Genomic DNA, 21,365 nt, shown 5'->3' with positions numbered 1-21,365 from the left:
ACGTATTTAATCACGATTTGCAACAAACCATAAGATGGTGAGCGTTTAGGTATTTTTTTATTATTATTATTGTCACTCTCTAGAATGTTTATTTTAGTTGCAAAGGAACACTTGACAGTGAGATACTAAACAACTTTCTTTAATAGTAAAACTTTTGAGATTACTGTCTTACAGACAAAGTCTATCTGTGAATGTCACTTGAGATTATCAATATAAATCCCTAGTGCTGTTTTTTGTTTGCTTTTACAAGTTTCATTTATTGTAATATGCAAGTTTGAAGTCTTCGTTTTAAAGACTGTTCAAATTATCATACAAATAGATTTAACTGGATGTAATGAATATTATTATCAAATTTAGATTTACTTGAAGCCTATGTTCAATTTCAAACGAACTAGTGCCTGCCTCTTGCTATGTCGAATCATCTGCAGACAGATCTAAATTATTTTTATCGTTGAATAAAGCAATGTCATTGATATGTATAACAGATAATAGTGACCCCAGTATGGACCCTTGAGGTACACCAGAAGTAAAAGTTAGTAATTCAGATTGCTTATTTCCTACTTTAACTATCTGTTTTCTGTTAGTTAAGTAATACGAAGAATGTTTATGCATTGTCTGAAAACTTGTACAGTTTCAATTTGTGCAAATGAATTTCGTGATCCACTTAACTAAATGCATTGCTAATTTCAAGAAAAACAGTTGCAATAATGTTGCCGTTGTCTACACCTCTAAACCACACATCTATCAAACAAGTAAAGGCGGCAATACAGGAATGTTTTTTTCTAACCCCTGATGGTTTATTGTATCCCATACATGTATAACTTTATATCCACGTATTCCATAAAGTATTTCCTTCAGAGCATGGAATTTTTCAAGCCTGAACGTTGTTTCTTCAAGAATATTTGAAGTTTATAAAATGTTTATTTAATTTATTGGTCATGTTTAATGTTAAAAAAACTTTTTGCTTTGTGCTGTCAAATAAAATATGGTCAATTTTTGAAATTCAAGGTCAATAATTATTTCATGCATATCGGTGAAAGAATGAAAAAAAAAATGGTGAATGATACCTTGATCATTTCACTCTGGCTCGAGTGAAATGATAACATTTGATCATTCCACTCTGTACAGACAACTCGGGACTATTTTTTTCCATCTTTTATAAGATTTGCTTCCCTTGACTTTGGAAAAAAAATACATGTATGTAACAAGTACACGTTTGTTGTCGCCTGTAGTGCAGTAATATACACATTGACCGAATCGTATAGAATTGTCAAAATATAATTATGCAATAGTTTTAATAAAACAAACATTTTTTGCGATTGATTATAACTATTAAAAAGAACAAACTTACCAATTTATGTATGAACTTTTTCATTGAACAAACTGTTACAATTAACCCGCTTGGTAGGTATCGGTTGAATATTTACTTGGCCACATGTGCTAGTAATAGAGTTGATAGATCATTTTTTGCAAAAGCATCTTCAGGCACATCCTCGACATTTCCTCAGGGGTCTTCGTAAACACAAAATTAAACGGATATGTGACATTCAACTTTAATAGATATGAAACTAATTCGCTGTCTCAACAACAAAACATCCTTCGGCTGCACTGAGCATTAATTCACTCCAAAAAAATACCGTAAGATCCAGGAGTCTGAGAGCGACAGTGACTAGATATACACTACGCAAAACACTAAACACAGACTTCCGTTGCTTTTACGAATACACAATTGTATAAGTCCATCATTGTTAATTTAAATCTGTTGTAATTGTTTTTGAATGTACAAAAATATCACATGCTCAAGTTTCATTGAATTGTATTTCTACGCGATACATTTTTTTATTTCCGAAATGCTTTTGTTTAAATACTTGTTTTGTGCCTCAATAAATGTTAAAAATGATAGGTTTCGTTGATGGAAGTAGGGTTTTATCTAAAAATAATTTCAATTCTAACAACCATTTCCATAAAGTGTGGAACTCTTTTTTAGTGGACGGACTGCTCGCGCGAAAAGGAGGTAACTTTGAGGTAACATCTCCAATGTTAATATCGCCATCTGGCTGTTATCGAACCACATCGAGGTATAATTCACATAAATATTGTACACATAAATACACTGCTACAAACAACCACGAGGAAACGTTGAAAAAGCAACAGAGCGAGGTAAAATCTATCTCACAGACTAATAAACAACTAAATGACCAAAATACAAACTTTAAGGATGACGTTACAGATCTAAAATGTCGGTCTATGAGGGACAACTTAGTGTTCTTGAACATTTCTGAGACCTCTGCACCACACCCAGACCTCCAGGTTAACCCCGTTGATCAACTAGCATCAGCTGACTCCTCACCGATGGAAACTGCAAGCGGCGATGCGCAAACGACCCAGGCGGCTTCGTATGCAAGTGCTGTGAGTACCGAAAACTGTAGCCAGAAGATTCTCGATTATTGTGAATCGGTACTGAAAATCGCAGAAGCCCGCAGTGTAGTACATATTGATAGGGCTCATAGGGCTCCTGGGCACCCTATTTCCGGGAAAATTCGGCCCATAATTGTAAAATTCAAAGACACTGACCCTAAACTTTTGGTAAAGAGAGCAGCCCGTGCAGTTAACCAAGGCAAAAATGTGTTTGATCAACAGCCGAAGGAGGTACAGGAGAGAAGGCGTGAGTTGATCCCCATCATGGAACAGGCCAAGCGCGAGAACATACATGCCTATATCGCCCGCGATAAGTTGTACATAAATCATAAACTTTATACCCCAACCTCGTCTAACTATGACGGGCGAGGAGAGTATGAACTTTCAATCATTGCGTGGAATGTTGAAGGTCTAAAAACGTGTTTATCTGACAATTAATTTGTAAATTTTGTCTGTAATTTTGATATTGTATTCTGTTCCGAAACATGGCAAACGAAAGATGATAAATATACACTTGATGGCTATGATTGTATTTCTGTTCCAAGAAAAGAAAGTGTTTCAGTTAATAGAAAGTCTGATAGGGGCCATGGTGGGATATGTCTATTTATTCGTTCAATATTCAAAAATGGTATTACTGTTTACGAATGTGATGAAAATGGATTTATTTGGTTAAAGATTGATAAAGAATATTTTCGCTTAGAAAACAATATTTGTATGTGCTTTGCTTATATTCCACCTGCTAATTCTGTGTATTTTAAGTCTCATAGCACTTGATATTATGAAAAGCTAGAAAAAGATATACGACTTTATAGTGAATTTGGTAAAGTTTGTATTATGGGCGATCTAAATGCCCGAAATTTTAATCATTATGCTGATTCTGTACAATTATTTGATAAATATCTAAATACTGTAGATGGTGATGACGAAGAAATTAACATTGTTGATAGGCATAGTGAAGATAGTATTGTAAATTCATCAGGTATAAAATTACTTGATATATGTAAAAGTACAGACCTAAGAATTGCCAATGGCAGAATTGGTGATGATAAAAGTATTGGTCAATATACATTTATGCCAACGATTGGTAAAAGTGTAATTGATTATGCGGTTATATCTGCTGTGTTGTTTAACATTATTAGTAATTTTATTGTACATGATCCTTACACTTTTTCTAGCCATGTACCTATACAAATTAATATCCGTTGGGTATACGAAAATACAAAGAATAAAGACGCCACTGCGACTGAAAAATTTGCTTGGAATAATAGTAGTATCAATATGTACAAACACGCTGTTGCAAGTGAGTTAAATAATCTTAACAATATTGTTAATAATGTATTATGTTCTAATGATACTATTGACAATGGTATAATTACTTTTGGAAACACCCTGTATAAATGTGCCCATACGGTGTTTGGTGTACAAAAACAAACATATAGTCATGATAATCGGAGAAATTGTAAAACCCCGTGGTTTAACAATGATTGCGATACAGCTCGGCGTGAATTCAATAAAGCGAATAAAATGTATAGGTTAAATAGGTCACCTCAGTTGTCAGCTGTTGTTATAAACAAAAGACGTTGTTATAGGCGGGTTAAACGAATATCGAAACAGAAATATAATTTAAGAAAAAAATCACAATTACATGATTTGTCTTAAGCAAAATCCAAAGCAGTTTTGGAAGGAGATTAAGAAAATCAAAAAGAAAACTGTTAATAAGCATTCTGTGTCTGCTGAAGATTTTTATTTACATTTTAATCAACTTTTTTCGAGCGATGAAGTGTATAAGGACGAGTATAAAGAAACTGTCTTAAACGATAATATAGTATATGACAACATTGTTAATACGTTGGATTGTGATTTTAGTGAAAGTGAAGTTATAAAAGCTATAAATAGATTGAAACGTCAAAAGAGTCCTGGAGAAGATATGCTCATTCATGAATTATTTATAGATAGTAAAGATTCTTTAGCTCCATTGTTATGTAAACTGTTTAATTATATTTACACTAAAGGTGTTAACCCTATATCATGGACTAAAGGAATTATTATTCCTGTGCCAAAAAAGGGGGACTTAAATAATGTTGATAACTATAGAGGAATTATGTTGACAAGTGTGTTTTCTAAAATATTTTCATTGTTGTTGGACAGCAGGGCTCGGTCTCTTGTTGAAAATAATAATTCTTTGTCCGATTTGCAATTTGGGTTTAGGAATAAACGTAGTACTGTAGACTGCATATTTGTATTACAAAATATAATTAACAAGACAATATAACGTGACAAGGGTAAGCTTTATTGTGCATTTGTTGACTTTAAAAAAAGCTTTTGATATGGTTTATAGAAATGGTATTTGGTTCAAGCTTTTATTTCAACAAAATATTTCGTCAAAATATGTAAATATGTTAAAATCTATGTATGAGTCCGTTAAAATTTGTGTTAGAGTGAACGGAAAAGTGTCAGATTCGTTTGAAAGTTATATGGGTGTGAAACAAGGGGAAACATTATCTCCATTGCTATTTATTATGTTTATTAATGATATGGAGACACAGTTAAAAAGTGTTAGAGATGACTTTGTAAATTTAGAAGAATTACAGATATTTATGCTTCTTTTTGCTGATGATACTGTTTTGTTCTCTAAATCTGTGGAAGGCCTTCAATTGTTATTAAATAAATTACATGATTATTGTTTAAAATGGAATATCACTGTAAATACTAATAAAACTGTTGCTATGATATGCAAGAAAGGTACACGGAAAGAAAATGTCAGTCTATTTTATAACAAAATTAAACTGGATATTGTTAATAAATTTTGCTATTTGGGAGTAATGCTATCATCCAATTGAAAATTTTCAGTGGCCCAGAAAGCTTTATCTGAACATGCATTACGTGCAATGTTTTCGTTAAATTCTTTGTTTGAAAAGATACCCTTGAATGTACATGAAAAACTTAAATTATTTGATTCAATGGTTTTACCAATATTAACATATGGTTGTGAAATATGGGGATTCCATTCTGCTCCCGATATAGAAAGGGTTTATTTGAAATTTTTAAAACAATTACTAAATGTTAGATGTCAAACAACTAATGCTACTGTTTATGGTGAACTTGGCAAAGTGCCATTATATGTTATACGCCAAGAGAGGATATAGCAATATTGGTATAAGCTTGTAAATTCAAATGATAACCTGTTGTCTAGATGTTTTAGATATTGTAGTTCACTAAATATAAGCAGCTCATGGTATTCTGATGCTAAAAAATTGTTAAATGATTTAGGATTTAACTACCTATGGGATAATATGTCAGTCACTAAATTACAGTTGTCAAAAGTTATCGACAGATTATATGATCAGCACATGCAGATATGGTATGCGACTTTAAATGATTCGTCCAAACTTTGTACTTATAAAGATATAAAAACAAGATTTTGTTATGAAAAATATCTCGATAGTGTCACTAATGTTAACCATAGAGTATCTCTAAGTAGAGTGCGATGTTCAGCACACAAGTTAGCTATAGAAGAAGGCAGATATAGAAATATACCAAGAGATGATAGAAAATGCATATATTGCAATATGAATATATGATTGAAGATGAATATCATTTTATTCGTGTATGTCCATTTTATAAAGATATTAGACAAATGTGCTTACCACGATATTATTGTCATTGGCCAACCAAGAAAAAACTCTGTAATTTGTTAAGTTCTGAAAATGCAGCATTATTAAGAAAACTTGCTAAATTTGTTTATATTGCCACTGAAAAGCGCAAAAGTGCTTAATTTAATTTAGTTATTGCTTATTAGTATTTGAATAGCTATATTTATATTTGTTCTTGAATTTATGCTCTTCTCATACAACATTGACGTCAATACTGTTTTATATTACCGCCGTGAATGTATATAATATTATATGCATTTGGATACGAACATGTTAATGTTTATGCCTAATAAAAGTTCTGTTCTGTTCTGTTCTGTATTATTACCAATTTTGGTAAATATTTTTCAAGAAATGCTCAGTTCAGAGAGGGGATAAAGTGAAACGTAAACGTTTGACAAATAAAGGGCATGAAGCGTTGACCAAATAAAGGGAATCAAACGTTGACTATTCAAGGGTCATGGCCCCAGACGTAATAATGCAACATGACTGATCGAACGTCGAGATGTGTCCGTAAAGCTCGTATCAATCGAAATATATAAAATGTTAAGGAATAATCCACACAACTTAAGTCAATTTCCCATATAGAGATATGCTTAAGGAATGTCAGGGTCAATACCAGCATTGCAAGATCAGCCAGTTCTGTAAAATCAGCGCAAATGCTTTAAATGCAGAGCATAATGGTTTTCAAAAACTGAATAATCTCAAAGACAGGAAAAGCACATTGGGACGCACGATTGACGTCACGAGACAACATATTACTAGTATTCTGTTCTGTTTGAATATCGAAGAAGTAAAAATGATCATGTTATAAATGCAAATAGCATATTACAAACGCCTATTGTATTAGTAAGTTCTGTAACTGGTTTTGCAATTTACAATTTTGAAAAAGAAAAATCCTAAAGAGACACTCAACTCACCAAAACAACCATGATAATCAATTGTAGCAATCGGCAATATTATTTAGCATTTAGCAATGAGCAGATGGCTTTTCCCGGGCATTTGATTAAGCGCATGTAGTTTACTAAACGGGCGCCTTCCCCGACCGTCCGGGCATATGATTGAACGCATGCAGTTGACTAAAGGGGCGCCTTTGCCCCACCGGCCGGGCATATGATTGAGCGTATGCAGTTTACTAAAGGGGCGCCTTTGCCCGACCGGCCGGGCATATGATTGAGCGCATGTAGTTTATTAAGGGGCGCCTTCCCCGACCGGCCGGGCATATGATTGAACGCATGCAGTTGACTAAAGGGGCGCCTTTGCCCGACCGGCCGGGCATATGATTGAGCGTATGCAGTTTACTAAAGGGGCGCCTTCCCCGACCGGCCGGGCATATGATTGAGCGTATGCAGTTTACTAAAGGGGCGCCTTTGCCCGACCGGCCGGGCATATGATTGAGCGTATGCAGTTTACTAAAGGGGCGCCTTTGCCCGACCGGCCGGGCATATGATTGAGCGTATGCAGTTTACTAAAGGGGCGCCTTTGCCCGACCGGCCGGGCATATGATTGAGCGCATGTAGTTTACTAAACGGGCGCCTTTGCCCGACCGGCCGGGCATATGATTGAACGCATGCAGTTGACTAAAGGGGCGCCTTTGCCCGAAGGGCCGGGCATATTATTGAGCGTATGCAGTTTACTAAAGGGGCGCCTTTGCCCGACCGGCCGGGCATATGATTGAGCTCATGTAGTTTACTTAAGGGGCGCCTTTGCCCGACCGGCCGGGCATATGATTGAGCGTATGCAGTTTACTAAAGGGGCGCCTTTGCCCGACTGGCCGGGCATATGATTGAGCGTATGCAGTTTACTAAAGGGGCGCCTTTGCCCGACTGGCCGGGCATATGATTGAGCGTATGCAGTTTACTAAAGGGGCGCCTTTGCCCGACCGGCCGGGCATATGATTGAGCGTATGCAGTTTACTAAAGGGGCGCCTTTGCCCGACCGGCCGGGCATATGATTGAGCGTATGCAGTTTACTAAAGGGGCGCCTTTGCCCGACCGGCCGGGCATATGATTGAGCGTATGCAGTTTACTAAAGGGGCGCCTTTGCCCGACCGGCCGGGCATATGATTGAGCGTATGCAGTTTGCTAAAGGGGCGCCTTTCCCCGACCGGCCTGGCATATGATTGGGCGTATGCAGTTTACTAAAGGGGCGCCTTCCCCGACCGGCCGGGCATATGATTGAGCGTATGCAGTTTACTAAAGGGGCGCCTTTGCCCGACCGGCCGGGCATATGATTGAGCGTATGCAGTTTACTAAAGGGGCGCCTTTGCCCGACCGGCCGGGCATATGATTGAGCGTATGTAGTTTACTAAAGGGGCGCCTTCTCCGACCGGCCGGGCATATGATTGAGCGTATGCAGTTTACTAAAGGGGCGCCTTTGCCCGACCGGCCGGGCATATGATTGAGCGTATGCAGTTTACTAAAGGGGCGCCTTTGCCCGACCGGCCGGGTATATGATTGAGCGTATGCAGTTTACTAAAGGGGCGCCTTTGCCCGACCGGCCGGGCATATGATTGAGCGCATGTAGTTTACTAAAGGGGCGCCTTTCCCCGACCGGCCGGGCATATGATTGAGCGCATGTAGTTTACTAATGGGGCGCCTTCCCCGACCGGCCGGGCATATGATTGAGTGCATGTAGTTTGCTAAAGAGGTGCCTTTCCCGACCGGCCGGGCATATGATTGAGCGCATGTAGTTTACTACAGGGGCGCCTTTCCCCGACCGGCCGGGCATATGATTAAGCCCTTGCAGTTTACTATATGGGCGAATTTCCCGACCGGCCTGGTAAATGAAAAAGCGTTGAACTTATCAATAGCAAATATTCCTAACACACAGAAACTAGCAATCCGCAATTAGCAATAGTACAATTGACAAATAGAATTAAGCAATATTTACATGTCGCAACCGGAGGCATTCATTGCTGGCTTTGATGTTCTATTGTATGGTGTTTAGTGATAACATGAATGCTTTAAATGCTTGTTAAAGTATTTTAAAAATTGCTCTTCCTTGTATCGTTCGACCGAAATATCAAAATAGGGCTATGGAAAATAAAACTTTATTTTTCAATAGTCGGTACGTTTGTCTTCTGTTAAACTTTCTTATATATTGTGCAATTGAATCTATTGAAGGATAAATCTAATGGAACTGACCATTTTAAAATCCTTTAAAAATTCATCCTTTCGAAAGGTTATGCATTTACAAAGTAACCCACCTTCCTCCGAGCACAGGTGAGCCTTTTCCTGACCCCACTCATAACTCGGCGTAATAAAATGCGGGAGGTACATGCACGTCGACCCCAACGAAGACAGGATGAACGCCAGCGTCAGGATGCGGCCCTTACGGCGTCGGCTGCCATAGAAACCGATAACAACACCGCATGTAGCCGCGGAGATGTCGTAACTGCTCGTGATCCAGCCTACGGACGAGCTGGTCAGGTCAAACCGTCGTTCGTAAGACGTCGTGTTCACATTGTTTATGCCGTTAATGGCGAACCCTGAAAATGCAGGAATTGGTTAAGATTAAAGAAATCAAAATAGTAGTATGATTCAATAACTAAACCAGCTGTATCACTACTTGTGCTTCTGTCAACAGATTGAATAATATAACAAGCTGTATAGTTAACTTGTGTTGTTATTAGTCAGACGCCCTATACTATATTTGATATTACTTTAGAAATATTCCAACTAAGGGACTAGTTCATAAATTGCAGAACAATGCTTTCAATAGTTTCCACGTTGCATGATATAATATGAAGTTTAGTATATTTTATAAAATTTTACACTTCAATTGATAATGAATACTTAAATCATAATAGCTCAGCTTATCATTTTGAAAATTTTGATTTTTAATACCAACTCAATCATAACAACTCGGCCATCTCCGAAATAGATACAGGCCGAGGTGTTCCGATTGATATCAACTTCCGCTCAAATAGATGAAGGTTACACGGTACTATTACAATATCCTTTATGTTTGTAAACCTCCTACGCAGTAATCTCCCCTGGCGACAGCAAAAATGCCGAGTTTTGAAAAATTAACATTGAGCTTAATGGTTTGTTTAGAAAAATGCATTCGAAAGAATGAGCTCCAGATAATTCCCTCTTGATGTATAGTTTTTTTTTATTCCCGTTCTATAAACTCATATGAGTGAAATGTGTTACAAAAACGTATACAAAATATAAAGCAAGGAATTCACATAATATGCCGGTACAAATAAGGGTGAATTTCATGCTATTGAAATCTATGTGTTAGACCATTGACTCTAATTATTCCGAAGAAACGTATGTATATTTTTGGTATAATTTAGTTTTAACCGGAGGATTAGCTTGAAAAAAAAACACAACCCCAGACTATCTATAATTCCGGGCTTAAACTGTTGTAACAATATTATTAACCATAATGTCATTCGAGCATATGTACACCCAACATAAAAAGATATTATCATTGAAATAATTACAATTTTTGGTTATCTGCATGCACGTTTTTCTTCTAATTTCATTGCGCCGACTTGATGCTATGCATCAACTTTTTTCTTGTAAAAAGATGATATAACTTAACAAAGTGTACCACTTATTTATGCTGCTGTGAACAAATTAGATAGCTAAACAAGCTGCATCACTACTTGTGTTTCTGTTCACAGATTGGATAACTTTACAAGCTTTACCACTTACTAATGATGCTGTCAACAGAACATATAACTGAACAAGCTGTGGTACTCTGTGTGAACATATTAGATCATTCTTGAACCTGGTCAAATAGCCCCCAGGTCAAATCAAATAGCCCCCATTTTGGTCCAATAGCCCCCACACATTTGGTCCAATAGCCCCCACTTGGAAAAAAATGGTCAAAACATCCCCACTTTGGTCAAAACGCCCCCAGTTATATTATAAGATAAGTTGTAATATTTTTATAAACTGATTTCAATACATAACATTTGTTGACAATTAAAATGTATTCAAAATAATTGGCACATATTAAAGACTTATTAATTAGAGAAGATATGGTATCTAAATTATCACATTGTGCAATTATCCTTTGAAGAAAGATTTAAGTTGGTTCACACCATCATTGTAAAAATGAGTTCATGAATGTGGTGCTGGCTGACAATTTTTAAGTGTATATTGGTTTATTTATTTTTGTGAAATCGTATTTATTAATTGCGAGTGTTCAAAATGGAATATCCTTGTGTAGATTTTGAGAAGGAGGTGCGTCCTACATGTAGGCAGCATGGAGTGGAATGCGAACACTGTGTTTCATGGCGATCAGCATGTAATTGTTGGTAATTGTACACCTCACTAAGCCTGTAGCATAAGACAATGTGAATAAACACATATTGATACAATTCAAATGTTCTGTTCTGTATCACGTATTTGCCGTCGTATGTGCTAAAATAGTAATTAATAATGCACAATATGAATAATGTCGAAATTGGAAGCTGAAAAATGTCGAATAATTATACTAGAAAATGAGAATTTCATCATCTGTTAGTATGTAAGGAATTTTATGATATACGAAACGCAGTAGAGATACAGACTAGTCTTAATCTCAATATTGTGTAACATATATTATATCAAAACTCTTCATGGTATGAAGTGTGACATAAGATTTATTTGATAAAATTGAAACTTGATAATACATACTAATACTAAACAAATAACCTAATGAAATAATCTAAACGACTTGAATTGTCATATTATTATTTTTTATTGACATATAATATACATTTTCCTTCTATGTTAATGCATATTGTTTTGTAGATCTACAATGAGAATATTTTTTTACAATTCAGTATAAATGTGAATTTAAAAGATGTGAAATAATTACAGTGTGGGAAGAATACAATGTGCAAATTATTTCAAAAATTAAAAATTAAATGAATTATATCTTCTTGTTGTTGAATGTATGTATTGTATGTATTTCTTTACACCTTGCGGTCTTATTCCTTTAATTTTGATGCGTAATCAATATTAAAAGAAAGGAAAACACTAAAAACTTATGGCTCGAAACATTTAAAATGTAGATTTGATATATTATTTATAAGTATTATATTAAAACGTTTGTTTTTATTACTTGGTTAAATTGTCAGATTTATCGATATACAAATAATGTTGGTTGTACTTCATTTTGTAAAATTAAAGGTTTAAAAATGTTTTGGAATAACGTAAGTATGCATATTGTAATGTCCCTGTCATTATGCAGGTTACTCACCTGGACATTTACTTGCAATCTTTCTGTGGAACTAATATACAAAACTGAGATATATTCAAAGACTATGATATGTTTTATAAATTTGCACTTACCTTAGGTCATGCATGTTTAAATTCCACCCTATCATTTTATTCCTGTTGCTATGTACATACAAAGGGGGTTCTCCACCCACCTTCCATATACGTGTTGAATATATTTGAACTGCTCAGTATAACTGTTTAATCATCTTCGTATTAAGATAAACATTATTTAGTAGTTGTCATATAATAATCATTTATATTTTAAGCCACTTCGTTACTGCTTGATTTTATGTCTTGAAGTTGTATTTCAATATTGTAAGCAAACTGTCATGGCTGCCGGACCGCCCGGTGGGCACTGTGAGTACCGCCCTACCGATCCTTCTGTTTTGTCAGAGCGGTCCCCCGGTCCTTCGGTGATTGGTCAGCATTTCACCGGTCCTCCGTTGATTGGTTGGAAGTTTGACCGGTCCGGCCGCCATTGGTCAGTTTTGATCACGTGGGCATCTCCTGTTCTCTATATAAACAGCGTTCCTCTCGGGATCAGCAGCTTGAATTCGGAGTTCGGATAGCTCGTTTGGGTTAGGTTACACCCGTATGTTTGAGCTTGAATTCCGAGTTCGGATAGCTCGTTTGGGTTAGGTTACACCCGTATGTTTGAGCTTGAATTCCGAGTTCGGATAGCTCGTTGGGTTAGGTTACACCAGTATGTTTGAGCTTGAATTCCGAGTTCGGATAGCTCGTTTGGGTTAGGTTACACCCGTATGTTTGAGCTTGAATTCCGAGTTCGGATAGCTCGTTTGGGTTAGGTTACACCCGTATGTTTGAGCTTGAATTCCGAGTTCGGATAGCTCGTTTGGGTTAGGTTACACCAGTATGTTTGAGCTTGAATTCCGAGTTCGGATAGCTCGTTTGGGTTAGGTTACACCCGTATGTTTGAGCTTGAATTCCGAGTTCGGATAGCTCGTTTGGGTTAGGTTACACCCGTATGTTTGAGCTTGAATTCCGAGTTCGGATAGCTCGTTTGGGTTAGGTTACACCCGTATGTTTGAGCTGGACTTTTGACGTCGAATAGCTCGTTTAATCTGATCTATTGGTCTAGTAGTTTGACCGGACGTAAATTTGCTAATGTGTAGTAGTTTGACCTTACATAAATAACAAGTTGTTTTAGCAAAAGATAGTTAATTGTTACCAAATATAGAAAACGTGAGAGCCCATGCAACTTAAACTGTTATCTGATGACTATACATGTGTTTGATGTCAATGATTTGATGTTATAAGAATACACTATAAACCGTTCAACTCGGTGTTCGTTGTATTTCAACATCTTCACTACCTTTTAGGAAGTTTTGCCTTGACTACGTAGGTCGTTACAATATAAAAAAAAAATAAAGTGGGGGCGTTTGTTTGTTGTTGTTGTTTGTTGTTGTTTTTTTTTTTTTGTTGTTTTGGTTTTTTTTTTTTTTGGGGGGGGGGGCTATTTGGCTAATTTTAAAATGTGAGTGGGGGCTTTTTGACCAAAATGGGGGCTATTTGACTTGGGGGCTATTTGACAAGGAAGAATAATTCTATATGCATGTTAGCGCTTGTTATACGGTCCGGCCATACATGTTAACATTCGTTCTACGGTCCGGCCGTGCATATTTACCTTTGGTCTACGGTCCGGCCGTGCATGTTAACATTGGTTCTACGGTCCGGCCGTACATGTTAACATTGGTTCTACGGTCCGGTCGTACATGTTAAAATTGGTTCTACGGTCCGGCCGTACATGTTAACATTGGTTCTACGGTCCGGTCGTACATGTTAACATTGTTTCTACGGTCCGGTCGTGCATGTTAACATTATTTCTACGGTCCGGCCGTGCATGTTAACATTTGTTCTACGGTCCGGCCGTGCATGTTAACATTGGTTCTACGGTCCGGCCGTGCATGTTAACATTTGTTCTACGGTCCGGCCGTGCATGTAAACATTTGTTCTACGGTCCGGCCCTACATGTTAACATTGGCTCTACGGTACGGCCGTACACGTTAACATTGCTTCTAAGGTCCGGCCGTACATGTTAACATTGGTTCTACGGTCCGGCCGTGCATTTTAACATTGATTCTACGGCCCATCAATGCATGTTAACATAGGTTGTACGGCCCGGCCGTTCATGTTAACATTGATTCTACGGTCCGGTCGTGCATGTTAATCTACGGTCCGGCCGTTCATGTTAATCTACCGTCCGGTCGTGCATCTTAATGTACGGTCCGGTCGTGCATGTTAATCTACGGTCCGGTCGTGCATGTTAATCTACGGTCCGGCCGTTCATGTAAATCTACGGTCCGGTCGTGCATGTTAATCATGTTAATCTACGGTCCAGTCGTGCATGTTAATCTACGGTCCGGTCGTGCATGTTAATCTACGGTCCGGTCGTGCATGTTTATCTACGGTCCTGCCGTTCATGTTAATCTACCGTACGGTCGTGCATGTTAATCTTCGGTCCGATCGTGCATGTTAATCTACGGTCCGGTCGTGCATGTTAATCTACGGTCCGGCCGTTCATGTTAATCTACGGTCCGGTCGTGCATGTTAATCTACGGTCCGGTCGTGCATGTTAATCTACGGTCCGGTCGTGCATGTTAATCTACGGTCCGGTCGTGCATGTTAATCTACAGTCCGGTCGTGCATGTTAATCTACGGTCCGGCCGTTCATGTTTACATTGGTTTCATTGTCCGAAATATTATACGTGAACTTCCAGGGAAATTATCTTAATTAACTTAATTGTCGAATATATTTATACATGTATACCTTTATCGTTCAGATCTGTTGATTTGCCGCGACCATGTCTGACAAATAATATCAATTTGTGTTAATTAAACGGCAAATTTATAAGTTTAATGAAAGATTTACCAATCGCCACTGATTTCTCACCGGTTTCCGGTCTCTGAAATCAGATGATGGCGAACAAAAACTCCCACGTTGTAATTAGAGAAGAAACTGTGTCAAATAAACGTGATATGAAACGTAATCAAGTTTGCTCAGACCTGTCTGATAGAGTGCCTTCTGGAGAACTGCCGTCTGCATTTTTTATGCCTTCACCATAAATTGCCTGTGTATGAATACTTCGTAATTTCAAGTGTTAGAGTGAACTTGTTTCTAGAATCAATACACGTACGATTTCACTCAAACGTTTTCGAAAAACAAATGTCCTCACAATGTTCATAACAAGAGCCATCCCTTTACCAACAGTTTCAGACTGAGAAAATAATTTGTAAACTGTCAGCATATTCATAGTTCTTTAATAAAATCAAACTTTAAATATTTACATTGGCCTTTAAACAAAACGGCCTGTTGACAGTATCGCAAGTAAGATATACAGCTGGTTTCGTTACCTAGTATGTTGACAGTATCGCAAGTAAGATATACAGCTGGTTTCGTTACCTAGTATGTTGACAGTATCGCAAGTAAGATATACAGCTGGTTTCGTTACCTAGTATGTTGACAGTATCGCAAGTAAGATATACAGCTGGTTTCGTTATCTAGTATGTTGACAGTAGCACAAGTAGGAGATACAGCTGGTTTCGTTACCTAGTATGTTGACAGTAGCACAAGTAAGAGGTACAGCTGGTTTCGTTACCTAGTATGTTGACATTATCAAAAGTAAGAGATACAGCTGGTTTCGTTACCTAGTTTGTTGACAGTAGCACAAGTAAGAAATACATCTTATTTCGTTACCTAGTATAATGACGGTATCACAAGTAAGAGATACAGCTGGTTTCGTTACCTAGTATGTTGAAAGTAGCACAAGTTAGAGATACGGCTGGTTTCGTTACCTAGTATGTTGAGAGTAGCACAAGTAAGAGATACGGCTGGTTTCGTTACCTAGTATGTTGACAGTAGCACAAGTAAGAGATACGGCTGGTTTCGTTACCTAGTATGTTGACAGTAGCACAAGTAAGAGATACAGCTGGTTTCGTTACCTAGTATGTTGACAGTAGCACCAGTAAGAGATACGGCTGGTTTCGTTACCTAATATGTTGACAATAGCACAAGTAAGAGATACAGCTGGTTTCGTTACCTAATATGTTGACAGTAGCACAAGTAAGAGATACGGCTGGTTTCGTTACCTAATATGTTGACAATAGCACCAGTAAAAGATACAGCTGGTTTCGTTACCTAGTATGTTGACAGTAGCACTAGTAAGAGATACAGCTGGTTTCGTTACCTAGTATGTTGACAGTAGCACAAGTAAGAGATACAGCTGGTTTCGTTACCTAGTATGTTGACAGTAGCACCAGTAAAAGATACAGCTGGTTTCGTTACCTAGTATGTTGACAGTAGCACCAGTAAGAGATACAGCTGGTTTCGTTACCTAGTATGTTGACAGTATCACAAGAAAGAGATACAGCTGCTTTCGTTACCTAGTGTGTTGACAGTATCAAAAGTTAGAGATACAGCTGGTTTCGTTACCTAGTGTGTTGACAGTATCGCAAGTAAGAGATACGGCTGGTTTCGTTACCTAGTATGTTGACAGTAGCACCAGTAAGAGGTACAGCTGGTTTCGTGATCTAGTATGTTGACAGTAGCACTAGTAAGAGATACAGCTGGTTTCGTTACCTAGTATGTTGACAGTAGCACTAGTAAGAGATACAGCTGGTTTCGCTACCTAGTATGTTGACAGTAGCACCAGTAAGAGATACAGCTGGTTTCGTTACCTAGTATGTTGACAGTAGCACCAGTAAGAGATACAGCTGGTTTCGTTACCTAGTATGTTGACAGTAGCACCAGTAAGAGATACAGCTGGTTTCGTTACCTAGTATGTTGACAGTAGCAGAAGTAAGAGATACAGCTGGTTTCGTTACCTAGTTTGTTGACAATATCGCAAGCTAGAGATACGGCTGGTTTCGTTACCTAGGATGTTGACAGTATCGCAAGTAAGAGATACAGCTGGTTTCGTTACCTAGTATGTTGACAGTAGCACCAGTAAGAGATACAGCTGGTTTCGTTACCTAGTATGTTGACAGAAGCACCAATAAGAGATACAGCTGGTTTCGTTACCTAGTATGTTGACAGAAGCACCAGTAAGAGATACAGCTGGTTTCGTTACCTAGTATGTTGACAGAAGCACCAGTAAGAGATACAGCTGGTTTCGTTACCTAGTATGTTGACAGTAGCACCAGTAAGAGATACAGCTGGTTTCGTTACCTAGTATGTTGACAGTAGCAAAAGTTAGAGATACAGCTGGTTTCGTTACCTAGTATGTTGACTGTAGCACCAGTAAGAGATACAGCTGGTTTCGTTACCTAGTATGTTGACAGAAGCACAAGTAAGAGATACAGCTGGTTTCGTTAATTAGTATGTTGACAATAGCACCAGTAAGAGATACAGCTGGTTTCGTTACCTAGTATGTTGACAGTAGCACCAGTAAGAGGTACAGCTGGTTTCGTGATCTAGTATGTTGACTGTAGCACCAGTAAGAGACACAGCTGGTTTCGTTACCTAGTATGTTGACAGTAGCACAAGTAAGAGATACGGCTGATTTCGTTACCTAGTATGTTAACAGTAGCACCAGTTAGAGATACAGCTAGTTTCGTTACCTAGTATGTTGACAGTAGCACCAGTAAGAGATACAGCTGGTTTCGTTACCTAGTATGTTGACAGTAGCACTAGTAAGAGATACAGCTGGTTTCTTTACCTAGTATGTTGACTGTAGCACCAGTAAGAGATACAGCTGGTTTCGTTACCTAGTATGTTGACTGTAGCACCAGTAAGAGATACAGCTGGTTTCGTTACCTAGTATGTTGACAGAAGCACAAGTAAGAGATACAGCTGGTTTCGTTAATTAGTATGTTGACAATAGCACCAGTAAGAGATACAGCTGGTTTCGTTACCTAGTATGTTGACAGTAGCACCAGTAAGAGGTACAGCTGGTTTCGTGATCTAGTATGTTGACTGTAGCACCAGTAAGAGACACAGCTGGTTTCGTTACCTAGTATGTTGACAGTAGCACAAGTAAGAGATACGGCTGGTTTCGTTACCTAGTATGTTGACAGTAGCACCAGTTAGAGATACAGCTAGTTTCGTTACCTAGTATGTTGACAGTAGCACCAGTAAGAGATACAGCTGGTTTCGTTACCTAGTATGTTGACAGTAGCACCAGTAAGAGATACAGCTGGTTTCGTTACCTAGTATGTTGACTGTAGCACCAGTAAGAGATACAGCTGGTTTCGTTACCTAGTATGTTGACAGTAGCACCAGTAAGAGATACAGCTGGTTTCGTTACCTAGTATGTTGACAGTAGCACAAGCAAGAGATACAGCTGGTTTCGTTACCTAGTATGTTGACAATAGCACCAGTAAGAGATACAGCTGGTTTCGTTACCTAGTATGTTGACAGTAGCACCAGTAAGAGATACAGCTGGTTTCGTTACCTAGTATGTTGACAGTAGCACCAGTAAGAGATACAGCTGGTTTCGTTACCTAGTATGTTGAGAGTATCGCAAGTAACAAATACAGCTGGTTTCCTTTACCTAGTATTTTACCATTAGCACAAGTAAGAGTAAGGCTGGTTTCGTTACCTAGTATGTTGACAGTATCACAAGTAAAAGATACGGCTGATTTCGTTACCTAGTATGTTGACAGTATCGCAAGTTAGAGATACGGCTGATTTCGTTACCTAGTATGTTGACAGTAGCACCAGTAAGAGATACAGCTGGTTTCGTTACCTAGTATGTTGACAGTAGCACCAGTAAGAGATACAGCTGGTTTCGTTACCTAGTATGTTGACAGTAGCACCAGTAAGAGATACAGCTGGTTTCGTTACCTAGTATGTTGACAGTAGCACCAGTAAGAGATACAGCTGGTTTCGTTACCTAGTATGTTGACAGTAGCACCAGTAAGAGATACAGCTGGTTTCGTTACCTAGTATGTTGACAGTAGCACCAGTAAAAGATACACCTGGTTTCGTTACCTAGTATGTTGACAGTAGCACTAGTAAGAGATACAGCTGGTTTCGTTACCTAGTATGTTGACAGTAGCAAAAGTTAGAGATACAGCTGGTTTCGTTACCTAGTATGTTGACAGTAGCAAAAGTTAGAGATACGGCTGGTTTCTTTACCTAGTATGTTGACAGTAGCACTAGTAAGAGATACAGCTGGTTTCTTTACCTAGTATGTTGACAGTAGCACTAGTAAGAGATACAGCTGGTTTCGTTACCTAGTATGTTGACAGTAGCACAAGTAAGAGATACAGCTGGTTTCGTTACCTAGTATGTTGACAGTAGCACCAGTAAGAGATACAGCTAGTTTCGTTACCTAGTATGTTGACAGTAGCACTAGTAAGAGATACAGCTGGTTTCTTTACCTAGTATGTTGACAGTAGCACTAGTAAGAGATACAGCTGGTTTCGTTACCTAGTATGTTGACAGTAGCACCAGTAAGAGATACAGCTGGTTTCGTTACCTAGTATGTTGACAGTAGCACCAGTAAGAGATACAGCTGGTTTCGTTACCTAGTATGTTGACAGTATCACAAGTAAGAGATACAGCTGGTTTCGTTACCTAGTATGTTGACAGTAGCACCAGTTAGAGATACAGCTGGTTTCGTTACCTAGTATGTTGACAGTAGCACCAGTTAGAGATACAGCTGGTTTCGTTACCTAGTATGTTGGCAGTAGCACCAGTAAGAGAAACAGCTGGTTTCGTTACCTAGTATGTTGACAGTAGCACCAGTTAGAGATACAGCTGGTTTCGTTACCTAGTATGTTGGCAGTAGCACCAGTTAGAGATACAGCTAGTTTCGTTACCTAGTATGTTGACAGTAGCACTAGTAAGAGATACAGCTGGTTTCGTTACCTAGTATGTTGACAGTAGCACTAGTAAGAGATACGGCTGGTTTTGTTTCCTAGTATGTTGACAGTAGCACCAGTAAGAGATACGGCTGGTTTCGTTCCCTAGTATGTTGACAGTAGCACAAGTAAGAGATACGGCTGGTTTCGTTACCTAGTATGTTGACAGTAGCACCAGTAAGAGATACAGCTGGTTTCAATACCTAGTATGTTGACAATAGCACCAGTAAGAGATACAGCTGGTTTCGTTACCTAGTATGTTGACAGTAGCACTAGTAAGAGATACAGCTGGTTTCGTTACCTAGTATGTTGACAGTAGCACCAGTAAGAGATACAGCTGGTTTCGTTACCTAGTATGTTGACAGTAGCACTAGTAAGAGATACAGCTGGTTTCGTTACCTAGTATGTTGACAGTAGCAACAGTAAGAGATACAGCTGGTTTCGTTAGCTAGTATGTTGACAGTAGCACTAGTAAGAGATACAGCTGGTTTCGTTACCTAGTATGTTGACAGTAGCAAAAGTTAGAGATACAGCTGGTTTCGTTACCTAGTATGTTGACAGTAGCACCAGTAAGAGATACAGCTGGTTTCGTTACCTAGTATGTTGACAGTAGCACTAGTAAGAGAACAGCTGGTTTCGTTACCTAGTATGTTGACAGTAGCAAAAGTTAGAGATACAGCTGGTTTCGTTACCTAGTATGTTGACAGTAGCACCAGTAAGAGATACAGCTGGTTTCGTTACCTAGTATGTTGACAGTAGCACTAGTAAGAGATACAGCTGGTTTCGTTACCTAGTATGTTGACAGTAGCACAAGTAAGAGATACAGCTGGTTTCGTTACCTAGTATGTTGACAGTAGCACCAGTAAGAGATACAGCTGGTTTCGTTACCTAGTATGTTGATAGTAGCACCAGTAAGAGATACAGCTGGTTTCGTTACCTAGTATGTTGACAGTATCACAAGTAAGAGATACAGCTGGTTTCGTTACCTAGTATGTTGACAGTAGCACCAGTTAGAGATACAGCTGGTTTCGTTACCTAGTATGTTGGCAGTAGCACCAGTAAGAGAAACAGCTGGTTTCGTTACCTAGTATGTTGACAGTAGCACCAGTTAGAGATACAGCTGGTTTCGTTACCTAGTATGTTGGCAGTAGCACCAGTTAGAGATACAGCTAGTTTCGTTACCTAGTATGTTGACAGTAGCACCAGTAAGAGATACAGCTGGTTTCGTTACCTAGTATGTTGACAGTAG

General features: G+C 38.4%; 1 protein-coding gene across 1 annotated transcript in view; it reads right to left on the bottom strand.

The window, feature by feature from the left end:
* LOC128214555 (solute carrier organic anion transporter family member 4C1-like) overlaps window positions 1–21,365 on the bottom strand; it is a 105,224-nt gene that overhangs the window by 71,163 nt on the left and 12,696 nt on the right. Inside the window, exon 2 of the mRNA XM_052921085.1 lies at window positions 9,277–9,558. Within this exon, the coding sequence (XP_052777045.1) occupies window positions 9,277–9,558 (282 nt within the window). The remainder of the gene's footprint in view (window positions 1–9,276; window positions 9,559–21,365) is intronic.

The sequence above is a fragment of the Mya arenaria genome, chromosome 13, assembly GCF_026914265.1.
Source record: "Mya arenaria isolate MELC-2E11 chromosome 13, ASM2691426v1".
Taxonomy (NCBI): Eukaryota; Metazoa; Mollusca; class Bivalvia; order Myida; family Myidae; genus Mya; species Mya arenaria.
This window is presented reverse-complemented; position numbering and strand designations above follow the sequence as displayed.